Source organism: Sinocyclocheilus grahami, unplaced genomic scaffold (assembly GCF_001515645.1).
Source record: "Sinocyclocheilus grahami isolate Dianchi unplaced genomic scaffold, SAMN03320097.WGS_v1.1 scaffold663.1, whole genome shotgun sequence".
NCBI lineage: Eukaryota > Metazoa > Chordata > Actinopteri > Cypriniformes > Cyprinidae > Sinocyclocheilus > Sinocyclocheilus grahami.
In genome coordinates this window covers 493,508-513,755 of record NW_015505842.1, presented here as the reverse complement: position 1 = coordinate 513,755, position 20,248 = coordinate 493,508, and the positions used below count along the sequence as shown (strand labels likewise).

Genomic DNA, 20,248 nt, shown 5'->3' with positions numbered 1-20,248 from the left:
TTCGCGATCTTTAATGATCTATTAAATTAAAGTGCTTTGTCATGTTGGTGGTGACACCTCTCTTGCAACACGTTTAGTTATCACAGATATTATACTTAGCTTTTTTGGCTTCTGATTGCAAATGTAACCAAACTTTGGAGTGCTTAGATTAGCGAGCAATGTCCTGGCAGATCACTAGGTCCGGTCCTCACAGATGAAGAAAAAAAAAGTGCATAGGAATCGATAGGCGGAATCGAAATTTTAATTTGACAACAAGTATCTGATTCCTGACCTTAAATATCCTATTCTGGAATCGGAATCGATTTTCGATTCCCAACCCTAGTGATCATTTTGGTCACTATAATCATGATAAGAAATTTTCATACCATTTCATCTCTAGTCTCATCTGTGTCTCACGACAGCTCAGGGATGATAGTGGGTTTAATTCATGTTACGCACGTGTGTGTGTGTGCGCGCTTCAATTAGCAACCGCTCACTCTGGGATATGAAAACGGAGTAAATAGGCTTGCGGGAGTGATTAGAAAGCAAGTGACAGAAAAGGGAAAAGAGCTTTGGAATGATTAGGAATATTAGAGCTGAGTGCAGGAACATATTTCCACAGAAACCAGAGAGAAACCAGATAGAGAGGGAATGACTTTTGGGTCTTCATCACACACTCCACTGCTCTTACGGCTTTAAACAATGACCACTGTCATCCAGAAGAACGTGAGTGGCTCTCAACGTGCCACTATCCCACTATCTCATCCAGGTTGCTACCACAGCTGCCGGTTTTTTACCGTAAATTTTACGGAATTTTTTTACAGTGTAGGAAAACAAAAGCTTTGTGTCAGAAGCTAGTGACCTAGCACAGGCTAGGCAACATTTTGGTTATCACTGATGCACTCCTGGCATCACAGGTGTAAAGGTCTCTGCACACTAAGTCCGAAATTTTCGTATGTGAAATCCAAAAAATTAGTCATGCACAGAAACCTTGCACACTGAGCCCGATGTGTATTAATTAATCCGTTGCGAAAAAATTCTCAAAACAGCACTAAATGGAGTCTTCAAGCAGTGAGGATCATTTTGTTGTCCTCTCGCTTTTTAAAAAAAGAAAAAGAAAGGAAATATTTGGTCCATCTAATCCAGAGACGTAGAGAGGATGGAGAGTTCCCCCTCAGGAGCAGCGGGATTATCCCGGGTGATTCAAAGTTTACTTCAGGATGTCAGTGGCTCAGTTTGATGCTTTTGCTAGTGGTACTGGAGCCACATATTAAAAAGAAGACCACCAATTTCTGTCAAATTTCTGTCACAACTCAGTGTGCAAGGATCTATATACAGTGCTTTGTGCTGCGAGACGAAGTGGATGAACTTGACAATCGCCATTCTGGATTTTGGCGTTCGCTTGTACGGTGACTCTGAACTGTCAAAACACCTTTCAAAATGCTTGCTGCGGATGCGAAAAACAGAAAAAAATCGAACCCGATCCGAATTTTTTTATGACGGATTTCGGGAGGCAGTGTGCAATGACCTTAAGTTTGGCTTTAAATGATTAGTTCACGTATCCAAACTCATGATTTTAGGACATTTTGTACAACTAACAATGGGGACTGAGATGTTGAAGATTCAAAAAGGATGCAAAAGCAGCATGAAAGTATCATGTTTGTATTCCATATGACTTGTGCACTATATTCCAAGTTGTTATGAAAACTTTGTGTGACAAACAGTCAAATTTAAGTCGTTATTCTCTAATAGAGAATAGAAACTGAAATTTGAAAGCTGAAACTTGATTTTGCTAAAATTCACTTTAAAAAGCTGTGGCATTCTTATTTTTTTATGTATTGTTTGTTTGTTTGCTATCTGGCTCCTCTCTTAATGTCACTACTCAATAAATAAATAATTTAAAACAGGATTTTCTATGGTTTGACTTCAGAAATTAAACATCATGTATTAATTTCCTTGTTGACACATCACACATTGACCTAGAACAATTACACAGCACTCTTCTTTTTGTGAAACAACATAATAAATACCTCCACCGCTCAGTTAATTTTTTGTAAGAGTATTTAATAAGTATTTTGCCCATTATCCTTTTCACTACATATCCATATTCCAGGTTGATCCTCAGTAATATAACACACAATTTAAGTTCACTGAATCTTTTGAATGCATTGACCAAAATGCGTATTGTCCTTCTGAGTATTATGAGTCAGTCACTGAATCATCAAGAGATTCATTCAATTCATCACCATCACTTTTCCTACTATCTTTAATAAAAAATTTAATAAATACAATTTTATAGATAGATAGATGACAGCAAAGCAGATTATTGTTGCTCGATTTAGTCAAATCCTGTGGCCGGTTGCATAAACTGCTTAGTCATTTATTTAGTCATCTATTTTTTTTTCTTCCTCAAATTAGATGTTTTTATGCAAGTCATTTACATAAAAATGCCTAATTTGAATTTAAAAGGTGACTAACTAGAAACTAACTACTAGTTGGTCAGACTGCATCTTATGAAACAGTCTTAACAAAGTGGCTGTGCTTATGCAACTAGCCCCAAGACTTACTGTAACTATAATCTATAAGACACAAAGCATCAGTAATGGCCTAAATAAATTAATTTTGAATTTAAGTCCTTAATCTCTATGCAAAGTGCAGCAAAGTCCTGTAGCCTACTGGCAATTAATGTCATGTGAATTGTGTATGGTCATCAGTCATTTTTATTATACCCCCTTTGTTCTATAATTGTCCTCTGTGGGAATCTTTCAAATATTTTAGATTTTTTTTTTTTAGTACTTGCAAAATATTGACTACATTGTGTGTGTGCATGTAACAAAGCATAAGTGCAGTATTTGCTCCACTGCCATTGAGACGACCTCCAAATAAGTAAAACAAATAAAATAAAATAAGTACACCCAGCCATTACACCCACTGTGAACTAAGTCAGAATGTCACTGGAAAGGGTGTATAAATTAATTGCACATCAAATCATCATTAATATGTTTGCTTCCTGTCAGAGCCGAGTCATTTTATGTCTTATCTTGGTCAAACCACATTTTTGAGAGGCCTAATGGATTTTCAGGATTTTAATGGAGTTGGACCAAGAAATCAGCTTGTCTCTCTGAGCTAAAAATACATCCAGATAACTGAGAATTACCAGCACAGTCTGACCGAAAGTTGAATTCATGCAACAGTATATCACACTATCATACAGCCCATCAATGTTTTAGTCATGAGAGGTCCCAGGAGGAATCTGCTTGCTTTTTTCACACTGTATTTAACAATCTTGAATAGCAATTCAAAGCCATGAACCTTACTTGGGCTAGTTCTGTCAAATCTTTGTATAGTAGACTCAGTTTTAATGAGTACACTTCCTCTTTTAAACCTTTATCTGTTTTCTCAGAGGTGGACCATAGTTTGGTAACATCAGTAACACAGTAAAAGTGTAAAAACACTGTGAACCATAAGGTTCATTTCTGGGCCTATTATATACTAGGGGTTGCACCAACTAATCGACTAGTCGACTTCAATGCTCTGCCATGACGCTTTAAGCTTGACGTCGACTGGTCTCTGGTCCTATAGAGGGCGGAACAGGATAAGCAATCTTTGAAGGACTTCCACATTTACGCTCCGTTTCCAAACAGTTCAAATGACAAATAAATGCATACTCTGAAAGCCTCCACAAGACATGTGTGATTATATTACTGGATGCTAGAAATTGAACGGGAGAACATCATACATCACGCGCACAGAATCATTCAGCATTCAGGAAATGTATTGTCAACACTGTTCTGTGATTTCTCAGTTAAATAGCTTAGAAACTGAAAAGTTCAAGCATATATTTCTTAATAACTAAATCCCACCGCTTCACTACTAGTAGAGAGACGCTGCCAGGTAGAATGAATTCACACACGCAATTGCTCTCACTAATGCATTCATATAAGTGTAATCTTTACTGTGCTACTTTATCTGCATCTGATTTAGAATGAGCAGAAATCTGTGAGAAATATAACGACCCAAAGACAAAAGAACTGATAAAAATGAGCTGTTATAGGAGCAATAACCATGTGGGCAGCGCTGCGTCATATGCAATATCTGTGCACAAGGTGATTGTAACAGCTCCAGACTTATTTGTTCATTAATGACGTCATCAGTGACTAGTCGACTTCGACTCGACTTTCATTACATAAAAGTCGACTTTAAAAAAAATCAGAAGTCGTTCAACCCCTACTATATACATACATATTCTACTCAGTTCACTTCTCCACTAATGCTAACTGCTAAGTGTATTCAGGTGTGTCAGATAATGACAACAACCAACATATGCAGTGCTGGGCTCTTCAGAACTACCTTCTTTTTCTTCTTTTTAAATGCAGACTGCATGGCTAGGTTCTTGATTTTATACACCTACGGCACTGTGTGTGATTGAAACACCTGAATTCAGTAATTAAGATATGTGTCACAATAGGTTTGTCCTTATAGTGTATATATGCAAACAATATCCCCCCCCAGGTGTCGGTGTTAAATGTGAAGAAAGCAAACACGGATTGCATCTAGTGAGTCAGTCTGAAATTCTGGAGCTCTTTTGCTCGACTCTGTCTGACAGCAGCTGTGGGAGTATGTGATAGAAGACAAGAGATTTTGCCATGAAACCGCATCAGTTTTCTCACTAGCTGTAAGATGACCTGAGGGCTTCTGTAAAGCAGCAGGTCAAACTCACAGCTCCAAAATCACTAGCTCCAAATGCAATGCGTGCCCACATCTGTCTAAGGTATTTAGCATGAGGTGGCTTGAAGGCATACAAAGCTGTATGAACACACACGCATTTTAAAATCAACATGAAATCTAAATTGATCTTGTTTACAAAATTAAAGAATTAAAAAACAAGGCAGCAATAATACCTGGAAAGCTACCTGTCTACATTGATTTCAATGGCTCATTTACGTACACTCACAAGTCATTCTTCAACAATCTTGAACTGTGAGCTTGAGTTTGGTCAAAGACACCTCTCACTTTCTTAACCTTTCACTCCAACCACCTGTCTCCTTTCTAGTATGTAATACCTCTCAAGACCCAATCAACTCCCAGTGGAGAAAATCAAGACCAGCATTACTTTTTTCTTCCTCAGTGAATATCCTGTTTCACTCGGAAATGCATCCGATTACACAATTAAAATGGGTTGTGAACCGCATTTCATGTTGACTTTAAGGTCTACTCCAAAGTGTTTGATCTAATCTGCAGTGAATTTGTGTTTTAATTACAGAGAAATCTTCAAAAAATGTGCTGAAGCAAATATTTACAGAGTTTATTTCACCCCAAGAACCCAACAGCAGCCTCCTTGAGAGTACGTGTGAAAGAACACAGCTCCTGATCCCATTAGACCATCATTTAGCATTATAAATACACAACAGTGCATGGAGAGAAACATGGATGCCGGTGAAACTAGGGCACATCCTGTGCTAAGAGGGGTGGTGATGATTATATCAGGATTTATATTCTTTCGAAATCTAGTGCATTTCAGTGTCAATTCGTTCTATTTGTTTTAATAAAAATAATAATGTTATGCAACAAATTTGTTTTATTGATATTGCAGCAGTCATTTGACTTGTCAGTTGACCCAGAAATAGTGCAGAACTTTGTTTCTAATTCATTTTACATCATGACTTGTCTTTCTTTTCACTTTTTAAAACGTGTCTCTTTGTGTTCTAGATGAAAAAATTAAATTTAACCGGATTTTCAATGTGGTTTTAGACATTTGGACCCCACTGTACATTATATAGGAGACAACGGAAAAAAAAAAGACCTCTCTTATATAGAAGAAGATACATGTCTTTAATAGAATCTGTGTTTTCATCTCCCTGCTGTGCCTGTGTGCCACAACTGTCAAAGGCCACAGTCTTTGAACCCTGCATTGACTGTCTAAAGGAAAGAGAAGCACTGGTTTTCATCTTAGAGCAGTGCAGATATCTACTATATGCCGGAGTGCGATGGAGAACAGGAACGATTCCAACTGAAATCTAAAGCCCTTCCTAGAGGATGCTTTGTCAAAGCCCTGCAATCCACAGATTTATATGCCACTGGCAACCAAACACCACATGAAACACACGGGATACTCAACTAACAGGGTAGACAACATTCAGAATAGAATTGAGATAGCGAACAAGCTACTTAAATATGAATGTAAGGAAGATACAGTATGAATAGAAAATATGAATAGAAATTCAGAGAAATTCATATCAAATCCTGCTTATGTTATTTTATCCAAAAGCTGTGTGTGCTATGCATTTGTATGTTTATTAGAGTATAAATTCAGCAAGTTTTGTTGTAATAAATGGTACTTTAAAAATACATTAAAGGGGTCATATGATGCGATTTAAATTGTTCCTTTCTCTTTGGAGTGTTACAAGCTCTTGGTGCATAAAGAAGATCTGTAAAGTTGCAAAGACTAAAGTCTCAAATCCAAAGAGATATTCTTTATAAAAGTTAAGAGTCAACCACACCTACCTAAAACGGCTCGTTATAACACACCCCCACATATCTACATCACTATGTGGAAATATTTGCATAATGCCACGCAAATGTGCATGCAAAGAAAGAAGGCGTGGTTTCAGGAACACCCCCCCCCCCCCCCCCCCCCCCCCAAAAAAAAATCTATACATACAATTTGCTGCAGTTATCAGTTGAATGAACTCTAGTTGGGAAGTAAAACACCAATAACTTCTATTCTGTTTCGGTTCTTATTCAATTCTGGGCTAAACAGCATTAGTTCTTGCATTTAATGTGGCCAGTCAAGATGTGACAAGTCTGAAAACACAGCACTGATGAAATCTGAGTGACACAAAGCTACCGTATGATATCTGAAGATATAATGCATAAGTTTGGCTTTTCTTGATGCTGTTTGTTTAATTTTGAGCTTGGCTGTCCCCTTTTGTGTTTTATGGTAAGACTAATAATAGGGATATGAGGATGAGTCAGTAATGACTAAATGTATTTATTTATTTGTTTGTTAAACCTTTATTGGAAACATTCAAGAAGTGGAATTGGAACAAGAACCCTTATATTTTTTCAGCCCTAATAATGAAGCATCTAAAACTGCAATTTCAAACTATATTTCAGTCGGCTATATTATACATGGATTAAATCAGTTGAGTTATATTTTTAGTTTGAACAGTAATGGCAGAGAATGTGTCCAGTGAAGGGATGAATGCTATGAGATATAGAAACCCAGTTTTGGCTCTAATGCATATACAGTATGTAGTGCTAATAGACGTCTGCTATTTAAAACAGAGTGCTCCCTGCATCAACCCACACACAAGCTTTCATTAAAAATGTATAATAACAAACCTCTCTTAGAATAGCCATTAGTATCGATTAGAGGCATAATCCCAGAACATATGCTGCATGGTATTACTCAAGATAGAATACGGCCAGAGTATGTGGAAAAGGATTAGTGAATCAGCAGATTTTCTCTCAGGAACCGAAAGAGAACAGCTCCTATTGAGATAACATGTATACTAATAGAGCTTAGATCAGCGATCAGTGTTAGAGAGTAACAGAACACTGTTATGTTGTCACGTACAAAAAGAATAGCATTTATTCTAAATAGTCTCTTGAAACAACATAAAGTACCATTCAAACGTTTGGGGTCAGTCAGTTTTTCATTTTTTGAAAGAAATCAATACTTTTATTCAGCAAAGATTGATAAAAAGTGATATTCAAGTACTGAATTTTTAGAAAATATTTCTATTTTAAATAAATGATGTTCTTTCAAACTTTATATTAATCAAAAAAATCCTAAAAAACAAACAAAAAAAGGATCACAGGTTCCAAGAAAAGAGGTACTGTAATAGTGAAATTGTCATAAAATGGCCCAGTGCAAACCATGTTTTGCTTTTTCCTTTTATGTTCCATGGATGGATGGATGGATGGATGGATAGATAGATAGATAGATAGCTGAGCTATAAGTCGTCTTGCTGTTCCTGTGTATTAATTTGCATCAATTCATATCAATGTAAAAGTAACTAAAAGTCAGATTACAATACTTGTGGTAATTGAATTTAATTACTTTTTAAGTAATTCAGAGGTAATTCGTTTGACAGAATTAGTCATTTATAGCTAGAATTCATTTTAAAGTAATCCTCACATCTCTGTCAGCGCTGGACTCCCAAAGCACAGTGACGTCCATCTCTGGCTGATCAGCAGGCAGTGTTTAATGAGCGAGAGCCAGCTGCTTTCTCGAGGCTTCAGCCTGGGAGTGGTTAATTAATCAGATTGTGCTCTCTCTCTCTCTCCCTCTTTTTCTCTCTCTCCTCCTCTTTCCTCCACGCGACCTCTCCCACAACATTACAGAACACCAATCCATCATCTTCAGCTTTTTACTTGGGTTTGCTGAACACACCATGAAGCAGTTTTCCAATTTTCCAGCAACCGAGTGGAGCTCTTAAGATGGCTATTTGCCACATTTGGGTACACCATTTCCTGTTGGAACTAGAAAGGAACTGAATATTAAAAACATGTTGGCTCTGTTCCAAAACCTCTGAGGTGAGCCCATGTAGGCAGAATTGTAAAGCACTATAGGTGCGCTCCCAACATGAAAGCTGTCACAAAAGGTAGACAGCGTAATTACGCTGCCTTCTGAGATACCTACTTTTTTTTTTTCTCTAAATAAAGTCAGTATCACATACATCCATTACAGTGAAGACAATCCCAACCAAGCTACACAGAATCTGTGCTGGGAAATTCATTATATTTGAAACACCCTTCATTGGTAAACTTTCACAAATACCCTTGATCAGTGCGTAAATGAAGACAGAATGTTCATTTTTGGGTGAATCTTTCTCATGGACAGGTTCTTCTTGGGATTTGCAGTGAACGAGATCTCTAGCCTCTGGCGTGATCTATTTTCATACGCATAAAAAGTGATGGCTGATGACAAATGGGGTCTTCTGCAGACAGAGATTCTATTCACAGCACACTGACCCCTGGATAATCAAGCCTGTTAAAGGCCAGCGCAAAACCCTTCATTACCCCCATTAAAAATCCCATAAACTGACGCTCTCTAAATGCCACCGGATGAATTAGACATGCATACATTCAGCTCAGGTAGACGTACAGTGCTGCAAGTTATTAACGTACCTTCGGTTCGGATGCTGAAAGGGGAATCGGCCAGTCGCTTGGCTGAGAACTGCCCCCCCAGAGAGGTCATTAAGAAGCACAGACTGAAGAAACCGATCCCCGCCACAAATATCCTGCAACAGAGAGACAGACGGATGTAGAGATGTATTAGTGTGGAACAAGAAAAACTTGTGAAAAAAGCCAAACAATGACGAGAAACCACTATGAGAAGCAGTATAATGTTAGAAGTATATTGTCCTTGTGAAACTTTTCCAGGAAAATTACAGCTTTGTCATTGTTTGCTCACCTTGTTGTTGCAAACCTTTTCACTTTTTCATTTATTTTGTAAGAAGAAAAAGGTGCACACAGCTCTATTCTAGTTCATTTTGACCATGTCTGCAAAGCTCTATGTAACCCAGTAATAGTGGCCCATGCGACTAATGCTCTGTATTCCAAATATTCTGTCATACAACATGTCCGTGTGAGCAAACAGTTATTAATTCAATGAACTCAATCATTTTTCACTCCAACAAAGTTGTTTTTGCTTCAGACTAACAGAGTGTGCTGGTGGTGACATAGTTTTGTATGCCAACCCGGAAATTAGCATCACCCTGATTTTTCCATTGGTTTTTGGATTATTGTGAAGTAAAAAATCTGCGTGTTTGTAATAAATCCATCAAGACATTTTTACATTTAAATGATTGCTTCCAACTAAAATACATGTCCTCTATCCATAATATTGCTTTTTCTCCAGTTAAAAAGTCATCGGTAACACTTTACAATAAGGTACCATTAGTTAATGTTGGTTAATGTATTAACTAACATGAACAATACATTTATTACAGTATTTATTAATCTTTGTTAATGTTAGTTAATGAAACTAGTCATTCATTATTAGTTCATGTTAATTCACAGTGCATTAACTAATGTTAACAAGCACAACTTTTGATTTTAATAATGCATTAGTAAATGTTGAAATTAACATTAGCTAAGATTAATAAATGCTGTAGAAGTATTGTTCATTCTTAGTTCATGTTAACTAAAGTAGTTAACTAATGTTAACTAATGAATCTTATTGTAAAGTGTTACCAAGTCATCTTATCTGCATCAGGAGAGAAAAATGCACAGATTAACCAAAACAGTCCAAAACAATTCAAAACTATTATGTTGGTTTTGATGTGAGACGACAACAGGGGTTTTCAACTGGAGGAAGCGTAATTATGGATTATGGACTTGTATTGGAAAAATGCAAATTAAAGTCAAAATGCCATAATGATGCATTTGCTTCCTACAAACACACAGCTTTTCAATTATGTGATGGACTGGAGTTGTGTGGATTACTTGTGGATTATTGTGATGTTTTTAACAGCTGTTTGGACTCTCATTCTGATGGCACCCATTCACTTCCCATGAAGAAACAAACTAATCTACATACTGGATGGCCTGAGGGTGAATACATTTTCAGCAAATTTTTGGGCAAACTGTTCCTTTAAGCTTCCAACTCCTTTAGTCTTAAAGTATTTTATTTATTTTTTTAAGTGAAAAGTAAAAAAAAAACAGAAAGTTTGAGTTGGAATAGTTTGGCATGATGATGTTTAATGTCCCAGACAACCTCTGTAGTCCCATTTAGACAGTTGGAAGCAACTGCCTTTTTCAAGAAAAGTAAAAAAATAATTAAAGTCAAGTGGATTTACTGATATACTTTGTGCTTGTGTTAACCACGGACCAATTAAAAAAAAAAAAAAACACTGACTTCCAGAATGATGGAACCGGAAGTGCTGAAATGGTAGCTCACAAGATTTGCAACAGAATTGAAGCGCATATTTTGAGTAATAATGCATTCAATTTTGGTCTGTTCCTCAGACAAAGCTATTACATGATTTCAGAAGACTTATGGAGTCATGTGGACTACTATGGTATTTAATGGTGTTTTTGTCGTTTTGGAGCTTCCCAGGCATGGACACTGTCATTGCATGGAAAAGAACTGCATGAAAACAACTGTATACATGTTTTGGATGAAAGCGGTGAAAGAATAATCTCATAACAATGACAGAATTGTCATTTTTGGGTGAACTGTTTCTTTAAACATCGTTGACTTCTCATAAATCTAGACTTTTTTTTCTTTTCTTTTCTCAAGAAAAAAAAAACATTAATCCTAAGGCAAATTGGCATTTGCGTTACAGGTATTTGAGAAAAGTCGTTGAAATTCAAAGCATTATTCATGTTGCTCAAACAGTAATGAAAATGTGCAAGGCCACTCATGTTGACTTTATGCTTCTGAGAAGGCTACTAAAAATGAAGTGTGCTTTTTATTGCTATATGGAGTTCATAACATCATAAACAAAGGATAAACCACATCTTTGTCACGGGTAACCTATACAGTATATGCTGTAGCCTGCAGGTTAGAGCCTTGGATGGGTAATCAAAAGCTTTGAGATTTAAAGGAGATTTACATAGTTTGCCATTTTTGTAAATCTGGGCTCGATTTATTATGAACTATTGCAGATCCTCTCTCTCTCTCTCTCTCTCTCTCTATTATAAATGATATATAAAGGAATCAGAAACGTCATGTCATGTCAGACCAGACAGGGAGGGTTGTAACTGGACACAAAATTGCATATTATTTGCATGTATTTGCTATTTTGAAATAAAATGTTTCCTATTTCTTTACTGTTTTGAATTAAAATGCCTCATTTCAATAATGGTGGTATAAGTGGAATTAGGGAATGGCATAATTATTATTAAAAAGTAAATTTGATTACCAGAAGAGACTCACACTAAATGTACAATGTCTATGTCTTCTATTAGTGTTAGCCTACCTCTCGCCTCGATATTGCAGTAGGTTAACAGCACTGTTTGTACTTGACAATACAATGTTTATGTGCAAGTAGTGATTCGTTGTTTCTACTTTAGTTTGTTCAATAGAAATATTGGAATATTACAGTAGATCAAAGTTTGAGATATGTAGTGTGTAGCAGGAAAACTCCCCATGCAGTCTCCTCTATTGAATTTATATTCCTTGATTACATCATTCTCCAGAAAGTGACATTATGTTTGGTGGCAAAGTAACAGCAAACATCAATAAGTATTATAAAATGTAAGCTAAAACTGTTAATCTATCACTGAGCACTAGGTAACTTTGGCTATTATTTTCATCATGTAAGGCATCGTGTCTAAATAAGTGTCTAGAGTTTGACCAAAGCATATTTCTGTAACATCTGAAACGCTTTCATAGAAAAAGCTTGCTTAAACTATACCACAAGCATATTCATTTTTTAAAAAAAAATCAAGTTACAGAGCTCCGGTACTGCAGAACAGAATGACCCACATCCTCGCGCTGCTGGATTCCCGCCACTGCGAGAAACGGCGCGAAAGCTCATCAGCGAGACTCAGTTCTTACACCATCCTCACGTCCTTTTCCTGAAAGTCTCCTGACACCTTCAATGAAATCCCCTCAAGAACCGAGAATAGTACCACCTCCATAAAGTCGCACCTTCTTATTTACAGTAAGCCGCTATATATCTTTCTTTATAGATATAGCCTACTTTTATGTGAAGGGACTAAGTTTGACAGCTTTCAGATTTTCAGCTTTGTTCAATGAAAAGAACCTGAGAACTTCGATATAGCCTTTTGAATAGGCTAACGTTTGTTTTTATTGGCGAAATATTCCTTACGAACATTACCATGGTAGCCTTTTTTTATCATTTGAATGTATTTATTATTTAGCTATCACTTTACAATAGCAATATTACCTGCTACTATACTACACCATCAAAAGAAACTAAAAATAACAGTGGTATTCTTAACGTTGTTGCTCTGTTTGAAGATCTCACATTAATTTAATGAGATTTTACATGAACAAATACTGTAAATGTGGCGTTTTGGCAGAAACTTACTGTTTTCGTGGTGCATTTTCTTAAGGACTTAACCTAGTGGTTCACCACAGGCACAGTCACACTGGTCAAACGCTACAGTGCCGATGCCAGGTTTGTCTGAATGATGAACTAGGCTATATCTGAACATTAGATTCAGTCTTAGATTATGTCAAGTCTTACCTGAACGGTTTGAACGTCAGCAGGCATCTTCTCGTCATAGTTATGCACTCGCTATTTACAGAAATCATTTTTCACGCCGACTGTTTAACAACATACGAACTGTGAAATGCATCATTTGCTTGCGTTATTTCCCCCCGGTTGTGTTCATTAATATGCGAGTTTAGAGTATCAGCTTTAATTCTGACTGAAAGCTCTTTGGTGAAGTTGCTCGAAGAAAAGCATCCGAAGATTGCCGAGCGAAGGAATCAGCAGGTCATTCAATTGGTGACAATGAACTCCCATTCATAATAGTTTCCAAACAGCGTCAGAAGTAATCCAGAGAAGGTCCATCTCCGTATATTTTAAATGTAGTATTAATGCCGCTCGTGAGGGGAATGAACGCGTCAGAACTCCCTGCGCAGCGAGCGACGGCACTGGATCAATTCAACGGCACGACTGGCGTTTTCTGTGATGTGAGCCATCATTTTTCACCTTCTTTGAGAATAATGTTGTCTCTGAACATAAATGCAGTTCAGGTGCTTCAGAGGAAGCGTCTGAAAGCTTAAACCGCTCCGCTGTAGTTTCAGAGCCGTGGACAGCTCCCAGTGCGCAAACTAAAGGCATCAAGAGCGCCATCCGATGGATTTCTACCAGTTTACTCGGATTATCCGATTTGAGATATGTCGAATTGGGTCTTTCTGTATGCAGCGTGTTTTTGTGTCAGTGCTAGTCGAACACGAGCCAACTGCATCATACTTTAACCCCAAATTCATATACATTTTATATATTTATTTTTAATGAAGAAAATGGAGCCATATGGCAAAAAAAAAAATCAACCTAATTTTATTTACTGTGAAAATAGTAAACATTAGAAGATGTGTCATGTCAAAAGGTAAGCTGGATATGTGAATGAATTACATTTTAAATAAAAAAAAGTTAGGCAGAGCATTCTACTAATAATATACAGTCTTACGTCTTCTTTTGCACATTATTTTCACATGTATTTCACAGAAAAATGTATATAGATTTAGTATTCGAATGTACTCAAAAATAATTGTATATTTGTAATAGACTAGTCGTAGTATTTTCTAGATTTGAAAACAACGCTTATTATCACATATTTGATACAAGTTGCTGCACAGCAGCTATTTTAAAAATGGTTCTTCATCATAATCCATGGCTAAACTTCAGACAAGCCATTTATGTTTTTATACACTGGCAATTCCCTTTGCTGGTTACTTGTTTTGAATATGACAGACGCTTTCTAAACATGATGTGACAAAAATTGCGCACAGTTTGCTAGATTACAGGGGTGGCACATCTTACCCTATTGCGCTCTACTGCCTTTAATGCTGATCTTACACATTGCTTATGCTACCATTGGGTCCAGAGAGGATGTTTCATTACAGTATAACAGTAATGATAATCTAATGAGAATCATCATTCAGAATAATGAGGATTATGAACAAACTCAAAGGAACCTAAGCATTCTCAAACTCTTCGTGTCTCTGGCGCAGCAGATGGTTTCTGCTAGTTTTGTTCCCATCATTCCTGAGCCCTGAGAACCCAGAGGGCTATTAGCAGTGCAGCCCACACCTCTGGATGACAAACTTCATATCCAGCAGTGAGTCTGACAGATCGGCCATTAATGAAAGCTTTTCTTTGTACAGTTTAAGATGCTGAGGATCTGCTTTAAAAAAAAATCAATAGTTCTCTATTTCCTAGACCCATAGTTTCAGAGTACAGCAGTACAACTACAAAAAGGACAGTGGTGTGCAAAACTTTCAGGTGCAGTGGAATCCATATTGTTTCAGGGCTACTTCAAGATGGAGAGATTGTGAACAACAAGAAGATGATTGTCTTGTCTAACAAAACAGACATCGACTGATGCTATTAAGTGCTCCTCATTTCTCTATATAATTTTCTCTTTAAAACAACTGCTCAGATGAGAGAAAAATAAGGAACATGAGGTTCTCTCCCGTCTGCAGGCTACAAAATGTCTAGACTTGATAACCTGCAACCTGTCTTTGGAACACAAACCCCAATAATGACAGACCCAAATAGCTGCAGTTAATGAAGATTTTGGACTAGATACATAATTGCAAGCAACATACATCACAAATACTTCATTATATTCTGGAGGGCATCGAGTGAAACATGACGTTTTTCTCGGTCTGCTGTGTTTGACGTCGTTAGTGAAGAGCTTGATGTTCTTGTGGTGTCATCAAACAATCAGCATTTTCATTTTCCTCCAGGTACAGAGGTGATTAGTCACTTGACATTTATGGCTCAGGCAAAACTGAGTGCTTATGAGAAATGTTGGGCGTAATGTATTACAAGTAACGTGAGTTACATAATCAGATTACTTTTTTTCAAGTAAACTAGTAAAGTAATTGTCAGGATTCTGGACTGTCTGTGTCGTGTTTTGCCCCTTTTTCTGTTCCTGTTTGTCCTTATTTGGTCATGTTTCTGTCCTCGTTTAGTTTGATGTTCCATTGATGTCACCTGTGTTTCCCCATTATCCTTTGTATTTAAGTCTCTGCCTTTGCATTCAGTGTTTGTTATGTCTACTCGTTGTGTTGTGTGTACCTGCCATTTCCATTGCGGATATTCCGCTGTGGTTCCTGGATTAAAGACTATTGCTTGTACTCCACATTTCTCTCTCATTCCTCCGAGCGCAGATCGTGACAGAAGACTAGAGCAGGGGGATCGATCTCTCGAGGACCACACGACCACACTGCTCTTAGCAAACACCACCTGCTACCCGGACGACGCTCTCTGTGCGTTCTACAATGCCAGTCTAAACATTGCATGCAGAGCGCTGTCGTCCGAAGATGGTCCTCGAGAGGACTTCGCCGCCTATGTGGAGTGGACACTGGCGAGACACAGATCCCCATTCACCATCTCTTCCGAGGATGATCTCGCCAGATCCACTCCTGACCCAGTGCCCAGTCCACCATCTCTCCGCGGTGCGGAGCATCAGCCCGAGCCCACCAATGACGGAGAGCCAATTCCCGCCGCGATCAACGAACCAGCGCAATGCTGAGCGACTGAGTGGAGGATCGCCCCGGAAGTAGAGCCCAACCCGTCAGACCAGGTGCGTGAGCCGGCTGCAACGCCCATCACGAGGGAGAAAGTTGCGGGCGGTGTGAGCACGGAGAGGAGCTCCGCCCCCTGCACCGTGGCTGAGGGTGAGCTTATGATGGACCTGGGTAGAGGAGAGGCGGAAAAAGACCTGATTGACTGGGAGGCTGACCTGCTCCCTCTACTCCCTCCTTCCTTGGAGCCCTTTGTCACCCCTGTTCCCATCTCCAGCCCAGAGTGGGCTCCGGTTCCCTTGTCCTGCCCAGAGGGGCCTCCCGATCCTGAGTTTAGCCCTGTAAGCCCAGAGGCTCACAGATTCACATGCCCTCCCGCCTGCTCCTGCCTCCTCCTCCACTGTCGTCTGTCAGCCCCTCTGCTCGCCCTCAGCCCCCCATCTATACGGTGCGAGGTCCGCGGGTCTGCCATCCTCCATCGTTGCCGTGGCTGGAGTATCCCTCACTTCCTTCACTACCTGCTCCGTCACCATTGGTCGGCCCCCAGGAGTCGGTGGCCATTCCTCCTCCATGGCTCCTCCCTACGTCGGCTCCACCGTGGGCCACCGTAAAGGCTGTGGCCTGGGTCCAACTTGACTCCTCCTGCTCCAGGCTCCTCCTGTTTCTTCCCTGGCTCCTCCCTCCTTCATCACCCCCATGGACTCTGTCTGCCTGTCCCTTCCCGGGTGTCCATCCTCCTACTGAGCCGCCTCCCAAGTCCCCCCCCGCCCCTCCCCATGTAGTTTCTACGGCGCGAGGACGTCTTCCGGGAGGGGCCGTAATGTCAGGATTCTGGACTGTCTGTGACATGTTTTGCCCCGGTTTCTGTTCCTGTTTGTCCTTATTTTGTCAAGTTCCTGTCCTCGTTTAGTTTGATTATGTTCCATTGATGTCACCTGTGTTTCCCCATTATCCTTTGTATTTAAGTCTCTGCCTTTGCGTTCAGTGTTTGTCGTTTCTACTCGTTGTGTTCGTGTGTTCCTGCCGTTTCCATTGTGGATATTCCCCTGTGGTTCCTGGATTAAAGACTATTGCTTGTATTCCAATTTCTCTCTCTTATTCCTCCGAGCACAGATTGTGACATTAATGCATTACTTTTTAATTTATAACTCCAATAACTTTGTTTTCCCATTTATTGACTGACAGCTCTCCAGTCCAGAGGCGTTGTGTGTGCGCTGAGTAAACATGATGTTTCAGTAGTTCTGGACTAAATGTGAACATGCATTTACTCATATCTCACTTGCACAAAAAACAGATTCAGTTTCCATCAAAATTAATTAAAACAGTGAAATGCAAACTCAGAATATGATGCAAACCTGCAACAATTACATATGTTAAATAACACAAATATAATTTTTGTATTTAATCCTATTTTATTAACCAGTGTATGTGCTGCTGACCTTTGATGATCCAATTCAACCATACTAAGCAAAAATTATTTTAGATAAATGGAATATTTGTAATTAGTTTGTTTGTTTACCTACCTCATGCAATCCAGAATGGCAGCACAATTGAAAGGTTTGTTTGAGCTGTGCCCTCGACTGTTCAGGCGTGAATTTACATGTCCTTCAGCCAGAGACTCATTCATTTAATTTTTGGGATTTTAAAGGGATTTTACATTTGTCAACAATTTAACATTTTTATATTAAAAATAAGCAAGCAAGCCCAGATGAGAAAAAGTGACACAAAAGTAATGTAACACATTGCTTTCCATAAAAAGTAACACAATTGGTTACTTTTTTAGGGAGTAAAGCAATGCTGTAATGCATTGCTTTTAAAAGTAACTTTACCCAGCACTGCTAATGAGCAAAGAAAGCAGCATGCAGGTCACATAATTCTGAGCGGTCCTGTGCCAGCCAAGCAACTGCCATTGAGATAAATGGGAATGCTGATTTCTCCAGGTAATGTAGACCTCTTTGACTTAATCATTTAGCACATGGCTCATCTAATCAGAATTTAAAGTCAGATTATAAGAATATTTAAATATACCAAGAGTACAGTGCTAATTTTTAGAGGAGCCTTTATTGGGACATTATTTAGTTAATGGAATATGACTCAGTTCAGAGCAACACTGATGTGAAAGTGTATGCTTTACTATGACAGCTAGAGTACAACTATTATAGAGCTGTAATGGGCTACACTCCCAATGATCTGATACTTTAAACCCAATGTAAATAGATTGTAACATTCAACTGGTTTATTGTTCAAAACAATGACACCAATTTCAAAAACTTAAATATCTTATAATTTGTGGTTCACACACATTACTAAAGCTACACATAGAAATAAACAGTGCTAGTTGCACATTTCAGGCTACCTCAGCCATCCAGAAATCGAATTTATCTCAGTCCATTCGTCATAAGCCGGCAAGTGTGTTTAGATGCCAATAAAGCACTTCAGGCTCACAACTCATCAAATTCAATTTACTCTCACTGTGTGCTAAAGGCTCTCTATGCGCTCTAAACACTCTCATTCATTCATGTACATTACGAGTGATCAGCCCACTGGAGCTATTGAGAACCTAAGAGATCTGTTCAATGAAACCTTTACATTTTGGTGGCAAAGTGCTCTTCAGAAGCAATATAGTAGTAAGGACAGCTGGACTCTTGGACCGACATTCTCAGGCCTCTGAAGTCTTAACTTGATAATCTTGACTGCAGTTTTCTGAAATGATAGAAATAACAAAATCAGACCTCAAGATAGAGAGTGCAGATGATGTTGGGTCAAGTCTTCAAGTTGTTATTAAATAATAACTAACCTAGAAATGTGCTATAGTACGGAAGATAAACAGGTGAAAAAAGACTAATTTAAGACTGACAGGGATGAGAGCCATGCCTAGGCACCAGAATATCATAGGGACTTGGTAGACTTTTTAATTTTCAATTAATTTAAATAAAGCTATTTATAATGACTTGTCACTGATAAAACAGCAACATTAACATGTCTTCATAATGTCCTTCACCCTTCACGTGAAGAATATTCTCTTCATAAGAGAATTTTAGAAATGACACCCAAACCATTAGTTTTTGTTTTAAATATTCATTAGAGAATTCCAAACTCAAGATATGATGTTAATATGCAACTTATGGCCATAATCATTTGATAGATTTATTGTGGTTTGACATGAAGCATGAGTGTTTCATGATTTTGTCTATCATCTAATTTATTATCAATCACTCCTGCTTGAAATGGGAATTTTTGTGTGTGTTTGTTTTTAGATGACACAAACCATGTCTATTTGATAAACACTGTCATGTTACTTTTCAATCATCCGACAGTGCCCTGTGAAGTTGAAATATAGGAACCATCATACAATGGAAAAAACAAAACAAAAAAACAACTCTAATTTGTTACTGCCAAATGTATTAGTTTTTCCAGTTATGGCTAATGTAATATTAATCAAAAAATATTTATCATCCCCGTCATACAAAGTAAAAAGATTATTAATTATTAAGAACACCATAGTTAATCAACATATTTTCTTTAGACACAAGCAAAAATTTTAATGTAGGTCAGTATAATATTTGTTTTGCCTTTTAATTTTACCAAAACACAAAAGCTAAATAACTATAACTTTAAAACCCTGCTGTGTTTGATGATCTTGCATAGCTGTCCAGTTGAATGCGTTTTATAGATAAAGTGAATTTCTCCACATATCCCATGCTCACTGTTTAGGGAATAGTGAACACGGTGTGAATTGGAACACAGCTACAGTCATGCACCATCTATCAGTGCTCTTGCACTTTCATTAATGCACTATTCCTGTTGAATGGGGCTCTGTACAGCTGAGGGAGCTTGTGTTTCACTGACATTTCATTACTGATGACCCTCTCATTTTCATTACCCTCTGGACAGGAAGACGAATTACAGGTGTGATGACGCTTGTGCTCAGAGACCTGGAGAGGCACAGAAAGAGAGTGAGAGTTCAAGACTGTGACAGACAGAAATATCCTTACCGCAGGCTGTGATATCAGGAGCTCTAACACCACACTTTTGTCAATGTTCTGTCCAATACGCATCCTCAATGAAAGCAGTCATTCAGCA

The 20,248-nt window shown here is 38.3% G+C and overlaps 1 protein-coding gene across 1 annotated transcript in view; it reads right to left on the bottom strand.

Moving 5' to 3' along the window:
* Positions 1-13,661, bottom strand: part of LOC107558868 (alpha-1,6-mannosylglycoprotein 6-beta-N-acetylglucosaminyltransferase B-like) — a gene marked incomplete at its 3' end in the record, with an annotated part of 96,334 nt that extends 82,673 nt beyond the window's left edge. The window contains exons 1-2 of the mRNA XM_016242558.1: positions 13,149-13,661; positions 9,115-9,227 (exon numbers count right to left, since the gene is read on the bottom strand). Coding sequence (XP_016098044.1) covers positions 9,115-9,227; positions 13,149-13,216 — 181 coding nt within the window. The remainder of the gene's footprint in view (positions 1-9,114; positions 9,228-13,148) is intronic.
* Between the last annotated feature and the right edge of the window lie 6,587 nt (positions 13,662-20,248).